The sequence below is a fragment of the Echiichthys vipera genome, assembly GCF_963691815.1.
Source record: "Echiichthys vipera genome assembly, chromosome: 16".
Taxonomy (NCBI): domain Eukaryota; kingdom Metazoa; phylum Chordata; class Actinopteri; order Perciformes; family Trachinidae; genus Echiichthys; species Echiichthys vipera.
Window position 1 is genome coordinate 21,181,420 of NC_139841.1, and position 15,861 is coordinate 21,197,280.

Sequence of the window (15,861 nt, forward strand, 5' to 3'; positions counted from 1 at the left end):
ATCTCTATAATCAGGAGAATATTATATCAGTCTTTCTGGGTTTTATGTGGTTTGGTCGTGGTAATGCAGCCACCATATGACACCAGACGACAGCTGTAAGCAGAGCCAAACAGCACACAGCGGAGCAGGTTGAATTCGATTTGCACTGTCTCCCTGCCATCCATCTCTACAATATCCTTCAAATGGGCACAATCCCAGCATTAGCAGTTACAGGCTGCCCAAGCTCCTTTGCAAATGCACAAAATTGCTTTGGAGCGGAAGGAGAGAGGGGCTGAGGGCATGGGAAGCAAAGGAAGGACAATAAAAGAGGGCGAGTGGAGGGCAAGGGGGTTTAGAGTGTTGAGAGCCAGTGATTCTTCAAACACTATGTGAGAAATGCAGATATAAAACATGTCAACCTGGCTCATCTCAGGGAGCGTCTCTGAGGCAGCAATATCCCCACAGTGACAGTGCATTAACATAAATATAACTTATAGATCTGTTTGGTGTTTTGACATAGACTGTATGATGCATTCCTTTAAGTGGAGCCTTGGCAGTAGCACCGCTGCATTCTGACAGGGGAGGCGTGAGATGAATTACAATGAATAAGAGCTTTCTCTGCAATCCGGATTAAGGATTCACGTAAGTGCCCATCCTGTTAGGCCCTCATGGCCAACACATCCATATTCTACCAGATATGTCATCGGCTCATAGCACAGGAGAGGATATGTGAATCAAAACAACATAAGTGGCCATACACTAAATATAGGGACTGTGATTATTTGTTTTTTGCATTTATTTAACATGTTTTTATCTGTCAGTCGTCTACATCTGTCTACTGAGAAACACTACTGATATTTTGACACTATTAGTGGCATTCATTTTCTTTCTGGCTTATTTATTGGTAACCCGCCTAACCTTCTAGATTCTAATATAAAATAATTGTCACTATTTAATTAGTTCATAAGAAGAAACAGGTGCGCTTCTCAGCTGGGTGTTCTGCTTCCATCAGTCTGTGGCAATTCAAATTCACCAAAACAATCAAGACATGATCACTGATTTTTTACCACAGGATTTCTGACATTTTCCTAATTTTTTATTTTTTTTTCTGAAACAAACACATTACTTTATGGTTTAGCTAAAGCCTTATCAGTCATTTCTACAGTAATAATAGTTGATATATAGTTTAAAGTAATTGATATGCCTCTAAACTGAAAATGATCTAAGCTATTCCTATTCACCTGTATTAGAAAACACAAATTTGCTGTTCCCATAAGGGGTAAAAGAAACATTTACCCCTTATGGGATTAAAATTATAGGTCTGTAAAAGTTATCCTTGAAGGAACTCCAACATTTCTACATTCACAAGCTTTACGTTGAACTGATCCATTCTCTTTCATGTTGCTCATCACAACATTTCTGCAGAGATGAGTCACGGTGGCCTGCTGTGCTTTCAGATGTTATGATTGGTCAGGCATAATGGAAACACGTCAGGGTTTTGCAGGAGAACTGAAAACATGACTCTCCGGTAGCCAGATTAATCATGTAAACCTCATAAAATTTTGTAAAATTACATTTTGCAGCACTTCACTCACACAACAGTGAAAACAATAAGCAGAGCTTCCCCTCCCTTAATGATCTCCCACAGCAATAAACTACAAGACAATTAGAGAAACAACTTACAGCAAAACAAGATAATCACACATTAAATACTATATTAAAAGGACATCAAATAGCATGATATAATGTAAAACCGGAACATAAAAGATACACACTGTTGAGCACTTACCAGACAATTCCCTGAGCTCCGGAGCCAATGGGCTTTAAATTCTGGTAACGCTTTAAAACTGTGAAGGTGGAGTCTCCCACTTCCACACTGTAGAACTGGTTGTCCACTTTGCTTTTGCTCATGTTGTAATGTTTGGCGATATATGACACATCCACTTGTTTTCCAAAACCCTACATGAGGCAAACACAACAGAAATAGTCAGTTAGTGATGATGAAGAAGATTTATGTGTTTACTTACCTGGAAAGTCATAAACCATCTGCAAGGGAATCATCGATTAACACAAGAACAGTAAAAGGTCAAATTCATTTTGTAGATTTCATGTTACTAAAGGTCCCATATTGTGCTCATTGTCAGGGTTATATCTCAGGTTTTTACTAGAACATGTTTACCTGCTTTAATGTTAAAAAAAAACACATTATTTTTCTCATGCTGTCTGTCTGAATACCTATATTCAACCTCTGAAACACTCTGTTTAGTGCCTGTTTTAGCCCGGTCTGCTCCAATTGGTCAGCAAGGAAGGACTGTAACAGCACTTTCTACCTAAATATAATATAATTGTGACATCACAACTGTACAGAAGTCCCGACGGCTCGTTTAAAGACACAGTTTCTGATTACGGGCTGTGTACATTTCTCTGTGAATTGAGTGTTTCGTTAATTTCACAGTATTTATATTAGCACCTAGACCTGTTTTATCATTTTAAAACATGGAAATCTCACTTTTTACAACATGGGACCTTTTAGTTATCATTGTTAAATCATCAACCATCAATACAACTGAGTCAAAACTCTGTGTCTGCTTTTATTGGTCTTTTTCCAAACAAAAAAAACAAAGTGTGTTCGGGCAGAATCAGGTTAACCTGGAATGGTAGGATAAAGAACACAGAACATACAGAAGAGTGGAGTTTTCATGCACTATACTAGCCATGTAATGTCATCACTGCCATTAATGTCTTAACTGCATTCACTAGACTAAAGACATTATTCTTTTATGAATGTGCACACAATAATAATCAGGCTATAATTACTTGGGCAGAGCAGTCGAACAAATGGTGCCACGACAAAAACATCAGTTAATTACACACTGGGTAATTACAACACAGCTCACAAACCAAACAAAGCTGTGCCATTGTGTATTACTGAGGAGCACAAGTTTGAAACACTTTCCACAAACACCATGAAAAATGTATATATTTGATGCAATACATTTAAATTCAGCATGGCCAGCCAGTCATCCAAACCTATGACCTAATTATTTCAATACATAGGACTGCAGGACTTTTCTGCACACCTAGCCTAGTGGCTATTAAACATGCTTGTGTAACGCAGACATCCCATGCAAAGTGTCTTTAAAAATGAATGCTACAGGTAGCTAAAGTGGAATGGCCTGCAGCAAACACCATGCACTCCTCACATGCACGGACTTTAGAGTGATTTGAACTGCACATTTTATTTAATTACATCGCCACAGGAGTTTTGCATTTATACTGTCCAGCTCAAGAGGCGATGGGTGATTAAGCTTCAGTTAGGAAGCCACCTCACGGTTTTGTCTTTAGTTGAGATCTCAGTGTCACATAAAGACTTCAGGCTACCTGAATTACTTTTTATAGCCTTGCATGAATTTTAATTATCAACAAAATGCTAGACACTCTTCACCTTCTGAAAAAATATATTTTTTCCGTAGGATGTTTAAACTAGAACTCCTAATCACAAGTGGAAACCATTTTGAGCTTCACATTAACAGGATTATGCTCCTTTATATCTTTAATCTTGAAGGGATAGGCTGGATTTTTAAAAAGGGGTTGTGTGAGGTACTTATCAGTGTATCAAATACAGTAGATGGCGTTTGGCATGCCCCAAGTTTGGAGAAGCAGGCTGGAGTCCCAACACGGAAGCTAAGCATTGTACTGCTGTGGACGGGGACATCAGCAAAATGTATTTTAGCATCCTAAAATAAAGGAAAACCTAAAAAAAATAAATCAGTTCAAGTGTACGCTATATATGTAAGCTGAAGCCACCAGACCTCATTAATAAAAACAGTAATTTTACTTTGCAAACGTTGCTGGTCTACAGCTGCCTCCATCAGTTAGTTTGTTTGTGTTATTGTATGACTTTGGTGTTTTAAAGGAATAGGAACTAATACAATTAACAAACTCACTAACCAATCAAGGCAGCGTTAGATCAGCAACTCCTGTGTTTTGCAAAGTAAAATGACTGTTTTTATCAATGGGGCTTAGTGGCTTTGACGAGAGCATATTTAACGTCTTCAGCTCTCACCAGATGAACTTCTGACAGCAAGGTAAAGTGGTGAAAAAATTCTAAATATAGCGTACTCCTAAACTGTTATTGATTAAAAAAAATGTATTCAGTTGGGTCTGTTTTAGCTGCCCCATCCACATCAGTACATCATTAGCTGCCTGTCCTCCTGTTTGCTTCTAGGGGTGTGCTGGCCTCCATCTACAGTAGGTAACACACTAACTACGTTATAAAACCCCACTTAAAAAATTCAAAGTATCCCTTTAAGCAAATGTTGCTAATGTCATTTATCTCAAATTGTTCTGGAGTTATCTCACTTTTTACACAACACAACACAACAATACCACAACACATAGAGTAATGAAGGGGAAATGGAAGTGAATACTGAGTACTGTACCTTTTTTACCTGTAAGGAACACACACCTGACAAAAGGCTATCTTCACATCCAGGATTGGTTGGCTGCAGTTGTATAAGAAATGTCTGCTCATAAATACCTGTAAGACACAAACAGAGGAGAGTCAGAGTCAAGGAGTGACTGAGTCAGTAACAGGAAATTACAGTACATAAGCTGTAAGTCTCATATATGTATGATCAGAAGTGAACTGATCCCAAACATATAAACTGTACTGTACAGAAACAAAAAGTGCATTCATCTGCATTTGGATTTATCCTGAATACCTTGCAACACCCTTCATATAATATACAACAGAGCAGTTTTATTCTTTAGCATGTGCACAGTGATGGAATAGTTGTTTTGGTCCTTGTACTTTCATCTTTGCTGGTGTGGGATTGCATGCACTGCTGTGTTCACTCTACTCCCCATCCCCATCATTCTCAATAAAAGTGAGAAAAACAAGTCCTCACTACCGCTTCTCTATACACAAGAATAGACCAATATAATTGATTCTTCATCAGAGTACAATATAGCATGGCTACAGTGACCGATGTCTTTGTGTTTCAAGATGCGTGTGCAACTTGGGTTGAAAAAAGACCTGTAAATAGCTCTTGTCAGCGAGGAGTGAAAGACAATATGGTAATGTTTGTGATGACTTCCTGGCAAGCTGAAGCCTAATATTTCCACTCCTCGTACTCCCCCTTTATCTGCAGTAAGGCTGATATCATAACATGGTGTCAACATGTCACTATACTTTCCATCTTTCTTTTAGGCCCGATTGTATTAGCACCCTAAAGGAGTAGTTTGACATTTTTTGGAAACACGCTTTTTGCTGAGTTGAGAAGATTGATACAGCTCCTCCCCCAACTGCTTGGTGCGCCGATCCGTTTGGCAGCCCCCTCGCTCTGACATCTCTCAGTTAATTGCATTAATATAGGTCCTGTTTGTATTTCAGGCCTGTGTGTGTGTAATGTGAATAATATAATAAAAGAGTGAAAAAATTGAATTTCCCCTTGCAGGATTATAAAAGGAATTCTTCTTCTTCTTCTTCAGCTGGCCTGGCTCTATTTAAAGGTAGCAAAATCCACCTATTAGCGCCTCTGAAGATAGCTAATTAACACTTTATATTGTGTCTGTGTAGTTTGAAAGTGTGGTTTTACAAAGGGTTATGTGCTGTACTACTGTATTTCTTTGCCCACACTTGCTATGACTGCATGATCAAACAAACGTAATAATTGAGTGCTGCAGGGATGACGTGGGCGTTTGTAGGCCAACCCGCAAGTTAGCATTGCCCTTCCTTTGAATAAAAGCCAATGGGATTTTTTCATAGGATTCTGGATTATGGCAAAATCTAAGCTCTTTGGCAAAAAACTGTTCATAAAAATCCTTTAAGCTCGTGTTAACCACAGACCTTTTATTTCAGGCATCTAGCCAAAAAGAGAGTCCATAAAACCCATTGACTCCGAGACCAAGGAATTGGGAGTGCAGAAATGCTAACTCTTTTCATTTCTGGGTTTGGGGACTCATTCCTGCAGGACTCTAGCGAGTTTAAGAGGTGCTGGTTGGTGAATTTTGGTTCCTGTCTCTATGCTGAGCTAACCTAACCTGCTACTTGGCTGTAGCTCCATATTTAGCATAGAAACATGAAAGTGTTGTCGATCTTCTTACATAATTCTCAACAGCTAATTAGCTTATTCCAAAAAGTGTTTTACTGCTCCTTTGAAAAACTGAGAGATTTAAAATGGATCCCTTTGAAAGTAAAGACTACATTGGTTATTGTGTCTATTGAAAGCTATGACAAATAAATGGTGCAATGCTTCATACATTTTTTTTAAAAATCCAATCTTAGCACTAAAAAATAGTTCATAGTTCAAATAATGATAATTTCTTATGTCATTTAAATCATTAACCTCTTCGACCTTCAGGGGACTTGTGAGTTATGGGTTTATTCAGACACTGATGTGATAATGCATGCAGTTTCACAGTGTTATATGAATTAAGGGCTTCTTTAGATATCGCATTTGCATAAAAGTAGTGTAGTAGGTTTTTGCAAAGCTGGGGTGCTTTTACTGTGAAGGAGCAGTTAGGGGTCAATTTGGTTTAAATGTAAATTTGCACATTTTCAGCGCTTTTGCCGTTGCCAGATCCGTTCAAAGGAATGTAGGGAATGAATAAAGAGGAAGAAAGCTCTGAACAACAGTGGCTTTCACATTGTCCACATGTCAAGGGTTTCACAGGTAATGTGAGTGTCTAATGTCTTCGAACTTAATTGATGTATGAAGTTAATGTTGGCTTGAACAGAAATGTGATTTTTGCTGGCCCAGTGACAAATGTCCCCAAATGGTTTGGCATTTTTCATTAAATCTAGAGTAGCAGTTGAAAGGATGTGGATTTGCAAAAGGAGGTAAATCTGGGACTTCCTGGACACAAATGTATCACTTAGTCTCCACCACTCCTCTAATAATGTCACAGCCAAGGCTTTAGTGACTCTGCTTAATCCAAAGGGAGCAGGGCAGCATTAAAAAAAGAGATGTGGGACATGAAGGCGTGAGATTTCTGGTTTGGCCTATTTAAACCAACCTTTTGCTTTATACCTTCGGCTGACATTCCTACTCTCTGCATTACTATTGGGTGTACTGTGTTTTTTTGTCCCCAAAGCAATTTCAGTCAAAAGCAACTGGACTTGGTTATTTGTCTAGGAAGACGTTTCACCTCTCATCCGAGAGGCTTCATCAGTTCATGTACACATCTGACCAGGCTGGGACTGGTCCGAGTGTTTCTTTGAGCCATATGCTGAGCAATTAGGAGACTGGCTGATTCACTATAGTGCCTATATTATGAGAAAAACTATAATAATCATACACAGACGGAAATAAGAGTAAAGGAAAGTAAACAGTGAGAGGGATTTAAATGAGATTTTTGCACATCCATAAATCAGTTGCAATCCCTCAAACCACTGATGTAATTCACATCACAGCTGTGTGTTTGACATGACAAACATCACGGGCACCACATTAACCAGCACAATATTTGCTATTAATCTAGGCCACCTAGCTAGCTACATCTGTGCTGATTTAATCTTTTGCCATCTGTGTACATAACATATTAAACCTCTCACATGGCCAAAATGTTTGTCTTCCAGCAGTATACACTGTAATAATTCAAACACCACCTGGATCATTTCTGAAGATGACATTAGGCTGTGAGGGTGAACGTGCAGAACGGGCATGTTAGTCGTAATTCATTCACTAACACCAGACAAACGTTCTCTTTATTGTACGATATGATCAAATTATATAACTGTAAGAAAACAAAATGAATGTAGAAATATTTCGCCAAATTCAACAGATAGATGTTTTTGAGATAATACATCAACAAAAATTACAAAGATAAACTGATTTGTGGAACATTAAATCATGAAGAAGCAACAAAATCACAACACAGTTATGAAGCCGACTGCAGATTTTGTGCTTGTTTGTTGAACTCTCTGACCAGATTCTGCTGATAGTGGTCATGGTTGAAGTGCTGCTCTGCTCTTGCAGCTACAGTAATACTACACTCAGCACCAATCCTTAAAAAGCCCATAGATCATTCTGACTACAATATGTCTCGTCAGTAGGCTACAAGCCAATGCTAAGTGACTGAGAGGTTGAATTTCTCTTCCTGCTTATACTAAGGAGGTGATACAAGAGAGTTAGGAGTTCAAGACAAAATATATTCATAGATATTATAATGAATCATAATTCACATTCATTTCTAATAAACCTTTTTTTTAAAACGACCCAAATATGCAAGGACAAGGCAATGGACAGGGCAATGGTTTGTTATGCTTTGACCACATTTCAGTTGGGCATGTCCTGCCCTTAAGTCCACTTCACAGGGTTTACTGATTCGTTTGCCATCGTGACATGAAACTGCGCTTTCTCGGTTCAACACACAGACGAGCCAGTGAGGGTCTACGGGGAATGACTCACTTTTGGAGCCAGCCTCAAGTGGTCATTCAAGGAACTGTGGCACTACTGTGTAAGCTTCATTTTTCAGCACTGAAGTTTACCGCTTCATATAAACCCCTTTTTTGCGTTTTATTTAACAAAAGCATCCAAATTCTCAACTCTATACTTTTTTTATTTGTTTGGTACTCAAATAGTAATACATTTCTGTATCCATCCCTACTCAAGACGTATTAAAAAGAAGAAATATGATATGGTGGCTTGATCTTTAGTAAGACATCAGGGAAAGATAGTGGTATCAAATAACTTTTCCATGATATGAGCATCAACTACAATTTCTATAAAGTATTCCCTACACTGCTATTAAGGGTTGCTCAGGAGTGTTGCTCTACGTTGCATCAGAGTTTAGAAAGCGACAGAGCTTCTGCAGGATGTAAAGGAGTTCTGGACTCTTTGCAGTATAGATTGTATAAAATTGCCAATTTTTAGAGGTCAGTCCGGATGTTATTAGTGCTGGCTTCCGTCTTCTGAAATTGACTTGTTATGTCTGATAGTGAATTTTGAATTTAGCAGCCTTTGATCACAAATTCAAACCTGTTTAAGGGACAACTTAACAACAAACTCGTAGACTCTGTCTCTGTTCTCACAAACATATTCAGACACAAATGTACTGCACAATTACAAAAGGTCAGATCTGTTACACCGATGAGAAAACAATTAAGAAAAAACAAATGAAATCCAAGAAACAGAAAAAGACGAGTGAAGAGATTTTAATTATCTTGAATGGGCCAATGCATATTACTGAGCAGACCATTAATCTCCAGTGCTGCATGGCCCTGCTGATGCTGAACTATGTGTGTGTGTGTGTGTGTGTGTGTGTGTGTGTGTGTGTGTGTTTCTGTGTGTGTGTGTGTGTGTGTGTGTGTGTGCTCTGCAGTTGTGGCGGGTCCTTGGTATTTGGATCATGGTCATTCTGTTGCCTCCGTCCTCATGGCCAATAATGCCTCATATAAACCAATGATCGCTCTGCATACTGGGTCCTGTTCCCAGCACGGTCTACTGCAAGTTTTCTGTTTCACTTGCAAGTTTACTGCAAACACCTAACAACCAAGATAAATATCAGCAATATCAATATTGGACGGCTGGAGGACCAGGACTGAGAGCCACTTCTATTTTTTTTTTAATGATGATGCATGATCCGATGTAATTATGCATTAGTTTCCCAAATATTTTGCATTTTATGCTGCTTTCACAGTCACACCAGATAGCTTATATGAGCTACATTTGTTGTGTTACCAAATAGTGTATAGCTCCTATTAAATGAACTGAATTGATTCTGCTTGTTTAACACTGTATTGGGGATGGTGGCCTTGCAGCCATGTTGCCAGCAGTGTGTTGACCCTTGTGTAGTACCTTATGACAAAAGGGAGGTCTCGTTGCTGTCAGAAATTCTCGGTTTCACCCACTCCCCGCTCGTATTTAAAGTCTGAACAGTGACGGGAATGCAGCATTGTCAGAAGAAGCCAAAAGAAAGAAAACCATTTAAAGAAAATCATCAAGTAAAGGTGAACATGCTTGAATTTAAACACTTGATATTTTGACTTGCCAAAGTCTAACTAATAACATCCACAATGGCTGCATTCCATTTAGGTGTGCCAGACACAGCGGCCTGATTTAGCCCCTTTTCACAGCAGACAAAGGTTCTTACTTGTATTTTGGGTTTCTAACATGTTTAAAATGCATTCATGTCCAAAAACCACTTTATTTTTGTCATATTGTCTGTTTGAATATACCTGTATTCACCCTCTGTCTGAAATGCTCCATTTTAGCGGCTGTCTCTTTAAGCCCCCTCCAAAAAAAATCTCAGTCTGCTCTGTCCAGGTCTTGGGCATCTGCACCCTTGGTGTCTCTGCAACGCCACTGCATTGTATTTATATAACAGCTCAACATGCTTTATGATTTTAAAAGACATGAAAATATTTTACTTTTTATAATATGGGACCTTTATCATTATTAGTTAAAATGTTGTTTGTTAGTGATAAAACAGAATAAGCCTCTGTCTGAATAACAAGTTAAAAGTTGCACAAGGAGAACTCACTCTATGTTTAATATTAGGCGTGAAGTTCTCACAGCAAAGGTGAGATGTTTTTCAGCTTTGGTACAGGTGGGCCCATTCTTCTGATAGATGAAGAGCTTTTCTTAGCTAACAAACCTCCATCTATTATTGAGGGACAGGATATGAGATATTTCCCGTGTGTCATGAGCGTCCATTTCATTACTTGTTGGACAAGTGCAGCCAGGAGACGATGATGTCCTGCCAATATCCACTGAACATGTCTCTTGACTTAAAGATGTTTGACTAGAAATGAATTACATAGAAACATTCGGAGACAAATATAAAAAAAAAATATTAATAATAAATCTTAACATTTTATATGGATTGGTGAATATAAAGGGACATTTTATGTGCCAATAGTACTACAGCAGCAGGTGTTTGACATATACAATAATGAGGTGCATCCACCACTCTGCTCCCTTGCAGTATGTATTTTACAGGCTGTTCCTGAATCAGCGTAGCCCACAGTATTGTATATAAAGGAAGACATGTTTTAAACCGAGTTATAGAGAAGTTTTATGCCTGCATTAAATAGGTTGATTGACTGCTATAGCACCAGAGGGCGACTGATAAAACACAATGCGCCTGTCTGTCCTACACACCAGTGTTATTGTTTCCTGTCGTATCCATCTTTGTTTTCTCTCCTCACCCCACTCTCCTTCCCTCTGTCATGCATTCATGCTTATTCACATTTTGTGAATGTCACAATGCACACCCCAACATCCTCCATCTATGTCTTCATTCTTCCCCCTCCATCCTCAGCACTGATGAGAGCCTGCGTTTTCCCGTTCCTGCCTGTCTTTTGTCCCTCCCTCGCTGCCCCCCATTCCTGCTCCCAGGCTCCCACCCTCGCTGCAACCGTCTCCCCTCCCCCTCCCTCGGCGCTCCATTGTGAGTGCTTGGTTCAGCAGCCTCAGCCTCTCCTGCAGTATGCAGCCTTGCCTTGCCTGAGCCAAACGCAGTACAGCCTCCCATTTGGGCTCAGGGGAGGGGAAGGGAAGCACTTCAAACTGCAGATACAGCCAGGAAAACAAGGTAGCACCGGCTCCCAGGTTCATCTACAGGCTGTTAGAATCTGAATTTTTACTAGCATCTCATTGATTTGTTTCTTTCCAGCTGCGTATTATCTCTGTCTGTCGTCTCCATCACGTCCCTTGATTCACTTTAAGTAAACAACAGACATAGCCAAAAAAAGGCTTACACTGCAATTTTCTAACATGCCGCATGGTAGCAACATGTACAGCTTTGGCAGGTGCATGAGTACATTCATCTGATTAACAGGTTTTCTTACAGAATGTGAAAAACATTCGGTAGAGGAAAAAGACCGGAGCACTCTAGTGAAACTACTGAACAACCTCCATCTAGAACACAGAAATGTTTTATTCGACATGATCACAGAGCTGATGCCATGGTTACGGTCGATTATGCTCTCTAAAATAGATCACTTCAGCAAAGGTATCTATATATTTTACCACACCTTACACTTGATGTATAAACATTTGTCATATGCCCAAATCACTCTTATGTAACCTTATAACAACGGGATTCTCTTCAATATCTGCCTACCCACTGTCTGCTCAGAATTTTGCACTGGTTTCCCTGTATATTTAACACTGTTCTTCTTTATTATTACCTTGTATTTATTTCTAAACCACATTCAGAGTGGAAGGCAAAGGAAGAATTTATTCTGACAGGTTAACGCTTTGACTTTTGATTTAGGGAGAAAGTTTGGTAGGTTTTCAGCATTTTATATCTAGTCTGGAGTCAAATCCTTTGATGGCCTCTGAGTTGCTAGATTGTCTGACCCTTAAAAATGTTTTTACAGAGTGAATCCAACACAGCTTAAAGGCACACTCAGCAATCTGCAAAAGCAAATAAAAGCTGCATATTTGTCAGATCAACTCCAATTATGTAACTGTGCATCTCACTCTGAAGGCATGTTTCTCTGTTTGTTTGTTTGTCTGTAAGAATCGCTGCAGCGGGGAATCAACTTTCATGCAGCAAGAATTGAATTTGATTCATAAGAATAAGACTTGTTTCCCACATACAACTTTCCTTTCAGATGAGGAATACGGTCAGAAAAAACATTAATAGTCCATTACAGTCATAGAAATACTGTGTAATTTAATGCCAGCAGCTATGAACATAAAAGCATCAAAAAGTTCATTTTGATCGACATCAGGTAAGTTAAACACAATATGTGAAAACTGTTTCTTCTGGTAAACTTATTAATGTTGGCTTGATTATATGAATCAAGCACTACATCAGTGATAAAGACAAACACTTCTACTCACGCACAGTCAAACTTAAGATGTTATTATTCCTTCAGAAAGGAGATGCTGTATGACTCTTCACAATACATTTATTTCACTCATAAATTCTCAACTGCCATATTATTTGTATTATGTTCTCATCTCTCTCTTTGTTTTGTTATGTACCACACCACAACTGTTGGAATTACCATCACTACATTATTAAGACCACAGTAATACGCAGCAAGGAACAACTCTCAGTCAGGGTCATTGGGTGATGATAGACCATGCCAGCATTCCTCAGTGATCCATCCTCTTCTACTGACGACTTTGACCTTCCAAGTAATCATGAACCATGACAAAATGTCCCCCTAAAAGACCAATGAGGACGTGTAAGTAATAGATGGTCAGCAAGAATTGTGTTGAAAAAATCATGAACTTAATAAAAGCCAACCTTGGACCGGATTGGTACTTGATAATTTGTTGTGTGGTTATGCTCCTCTCCTCTGAAAACACTATATATCCATGATGTTGTTGTGTTAAAAGTTTAAATGAAGGTGCTGGCCTGTTTTGTTGGTATCTTCCAGGCAGTGCCACAACACCAGCATCCATTCAACTCCTGTAGACCATCTCTTTCTATTGTGTTTATCAACAGCACGCCCATTTGCCTCTATTTCCAATAGATGTATTTCTTATAATTTTTTGAATAATTCCCATTTCTATTGTTCTTCAAGAACTGAAACAATTAGTCGATCACCAAAACAATAATCAGCAGCAATTCTAATAATTCATTTTTAAAGTAATTTTTTTTTAAGCAAAAACCCAATATTCCCTTTAATGTCAGCTTTTTTATTGTGAGGATTTGCTGCTTTTCTCTGTTTCACACCACTGTAAACTGTATATATGTGGGGATACATTTAAAGAGCATTTTTCACTATTTCACGACATGCACAGACCAAATAAATAATCAACCAATCTGAAAAATAATCAGCAGATTCATTCATACTTATAATCATTAGTTGTTGCCCTAGTTCCTATTTGCTGATTAATCATGCCTGCAATCCTGCCATGATCTCATCTTAATACATCGCTTTTTTTGTTACATAACAAAGGATTAGTATACTGATGCTCCAAAGTCTGCAAAACAAAATGGAATTAAAATGCAAGCATCATCTACTGCAAGACAGCATTATGTCTGCTGTTGGCTATTTCCATTGATGATTCTGCATTGGACAAACAAGCTGCCTACATACAAATCAATACCAGTGGCTATAATTTTGTGTAGATCTGCAGTGGCTACTTTAAAAGATTGTTTTTATAAAAGCTACTTTAACAATTCAACGGAAATATTGAAGAACTACAGAAGACATGTGTTTTGCCACGAGCTGATAATGAAGAGGATGAAGAGAAGTAAGGCGAACCTATGTATCTGTTAAATCACTCTCTTCAGCCACAGCAGAAACACCCATAAAAAGCTTTGTTTAATTGTTAAGCGTGTTCCCTGCAGCACTTTCACAAGCATGGAAGCCTGCTCCTGAATAATTCAGCATCCAAGGTCACAGCGCTAAAAACCTCTCTCTTTTCTGCCCTGAACATGGAGAGTTTGTTGTGACTCCTTTAAAGATTCACTGACTCACTGACGGCACGGCACAACAACACCAGTAATTTGTCTGTGACTGTGGGCATTCACCAGACAAGAATGGGAAATTTGACAATATAAGCAGGGTAAGAAAACAAGTTGGTTATGCTCACAAAAAACCTAAAACCTCAGTTGATGATCTACTGTGCAATCAGTATAATAGGCATCATCCATATGCAGAAGAAATTAGGGAAATTACCTCCCTCTGTGGCTGCATCTCTTTTAATCCACTGTGTCCTGCACAGAATGTAACCCACATTAGGGTGAATAACATCCCATCTGCGCTACGAGTTCAGTGTTAATGACAAAACCTCCAGAAATCACTTAAACCTTCCCTTTATGTGCACCACAAACAATAACGGCACCCCTATCAAAACCACCAGTGAGGGAAAAAAATACCTATAACTATCAATAAATCACCATTAATTGTGACTGTTTGCTTGAGAACATGTGCTTTCCTAGCACTTATGGTGGATCTCAGACTGGCCCCATATCCCTGGTGAAGTAGTGATGGTCTGCATAATGCACAAGGTGCGCAGCTGACTTCTGAGGGGGAGGAGGAGGAAACTCTGCATGTAGGCCTACTGTATGTAGCCCATAAGCCTTGTGTTTTGAAGAGCATCATCCATTTGCACCACCCCATGCACTTTAATCAAAAATGCATAACGTGCTTCACAACTGTGTTTATTCACCTTAAAAACCAATCAAACTATGTGGCTACAGAGATAAATGGTGCAGATTATAAAGTGAGAATATTAACAAAGAGAGGTGGCCTGAATATCAGCCTATTATGGGATGCTTTAGGGACAAACATTTCAGCCTACTGAAGGATGCTTGTATGGATGATGGATGGATAGCGGATGGAGAGCATTTAGTCAGGTCAACGCCATAATGAAATCCCCGCACAGTGCTGCTAGTTGTTACAAAACAACAACCGCGGTGGTGAATGTAGTGAATGTATCAGGGTGGATTTTTCTTTTATTAGTATTTATTTTTGTGTGAATGTCCCTTTTCCCAGCGAAGCACCGCTAGTGGACTTCATTAACCTTCCCTTCCGATCAATATGCATCCCTCCACCCTCCAGGCAGCTCGGGTGCAAGCATCGCATCCACATTAAACAAACCCACCCGGCCTTACCATTCCGTGCCAGCTGATGACGATCCCAGTCCGGTGACAGTCCTTTTCAAAACATCCCGACGAGAAACATTGCGGTTACCATAGCTGTGGACTTGACTTTAAACGTTCATAAAGATGACGCGGGGTTAAAAGCAACAACAACAAAAACAAACTCAAAAAAAGACGATGAGGAACGGAAAAAAGCAGAGGTGGACGGAACCGAGGTCTGCTGATGCTGACTGTACCATTGTGGACCTACGAGAGCAGAGAGAGAGGGAGGGTAGAGGAGGAAGGGGGTATAGGGAAATATGTTGCCATGGCAACCGATCAGGAGCACGTCTGACGTCAACGCCCGAGCAGAAGGAGAGA

The 15,861-nt window shown here is 39.3% G+C and overlaps 1 protein-coding gene across 4 annotated transcripts in view; it reads right to left on the reverse strand.

Moving 5' to 3' along the window:
• The window catches only part of mapk10 (mitogen-activated protein kinase 10), a 35,828-nt gene extending 20,214 nt beyond the window's left edge, over window positions 1-15,614 (reverse strand). For 3 of the 4 annotated variants that reach the window (XM_083929207.1, XM_083929210.1, XM_083929209.1), the window contains exons 1-3: window positions 15,514-15,614; window positions 4,448-4,519; window positions 1,769-1,938 (exon numbers count right to left, since the gene is read on the reverse strand). In XM_083929207.1, the coding sequence (XP_083785333.1) occupies window positions 1,769-1,938; window positions 4,448-4,519; window positions 15,514-15,516 (245 nt within the window). In that variant the 5' untranslated portion in view covers window positions 15,517-15,614. Of the gene's footprint in view, window positions 1-1,768; window positions 1,939-4,421; window positions 4,520-15,513 lie in introns of all 4 variants that reach the window. The other variant, XM_083929208.1, reaches the window with a different exon arrangement.
• Window positions 15,615-15,861: the final 247 nt, after the last annotated feature.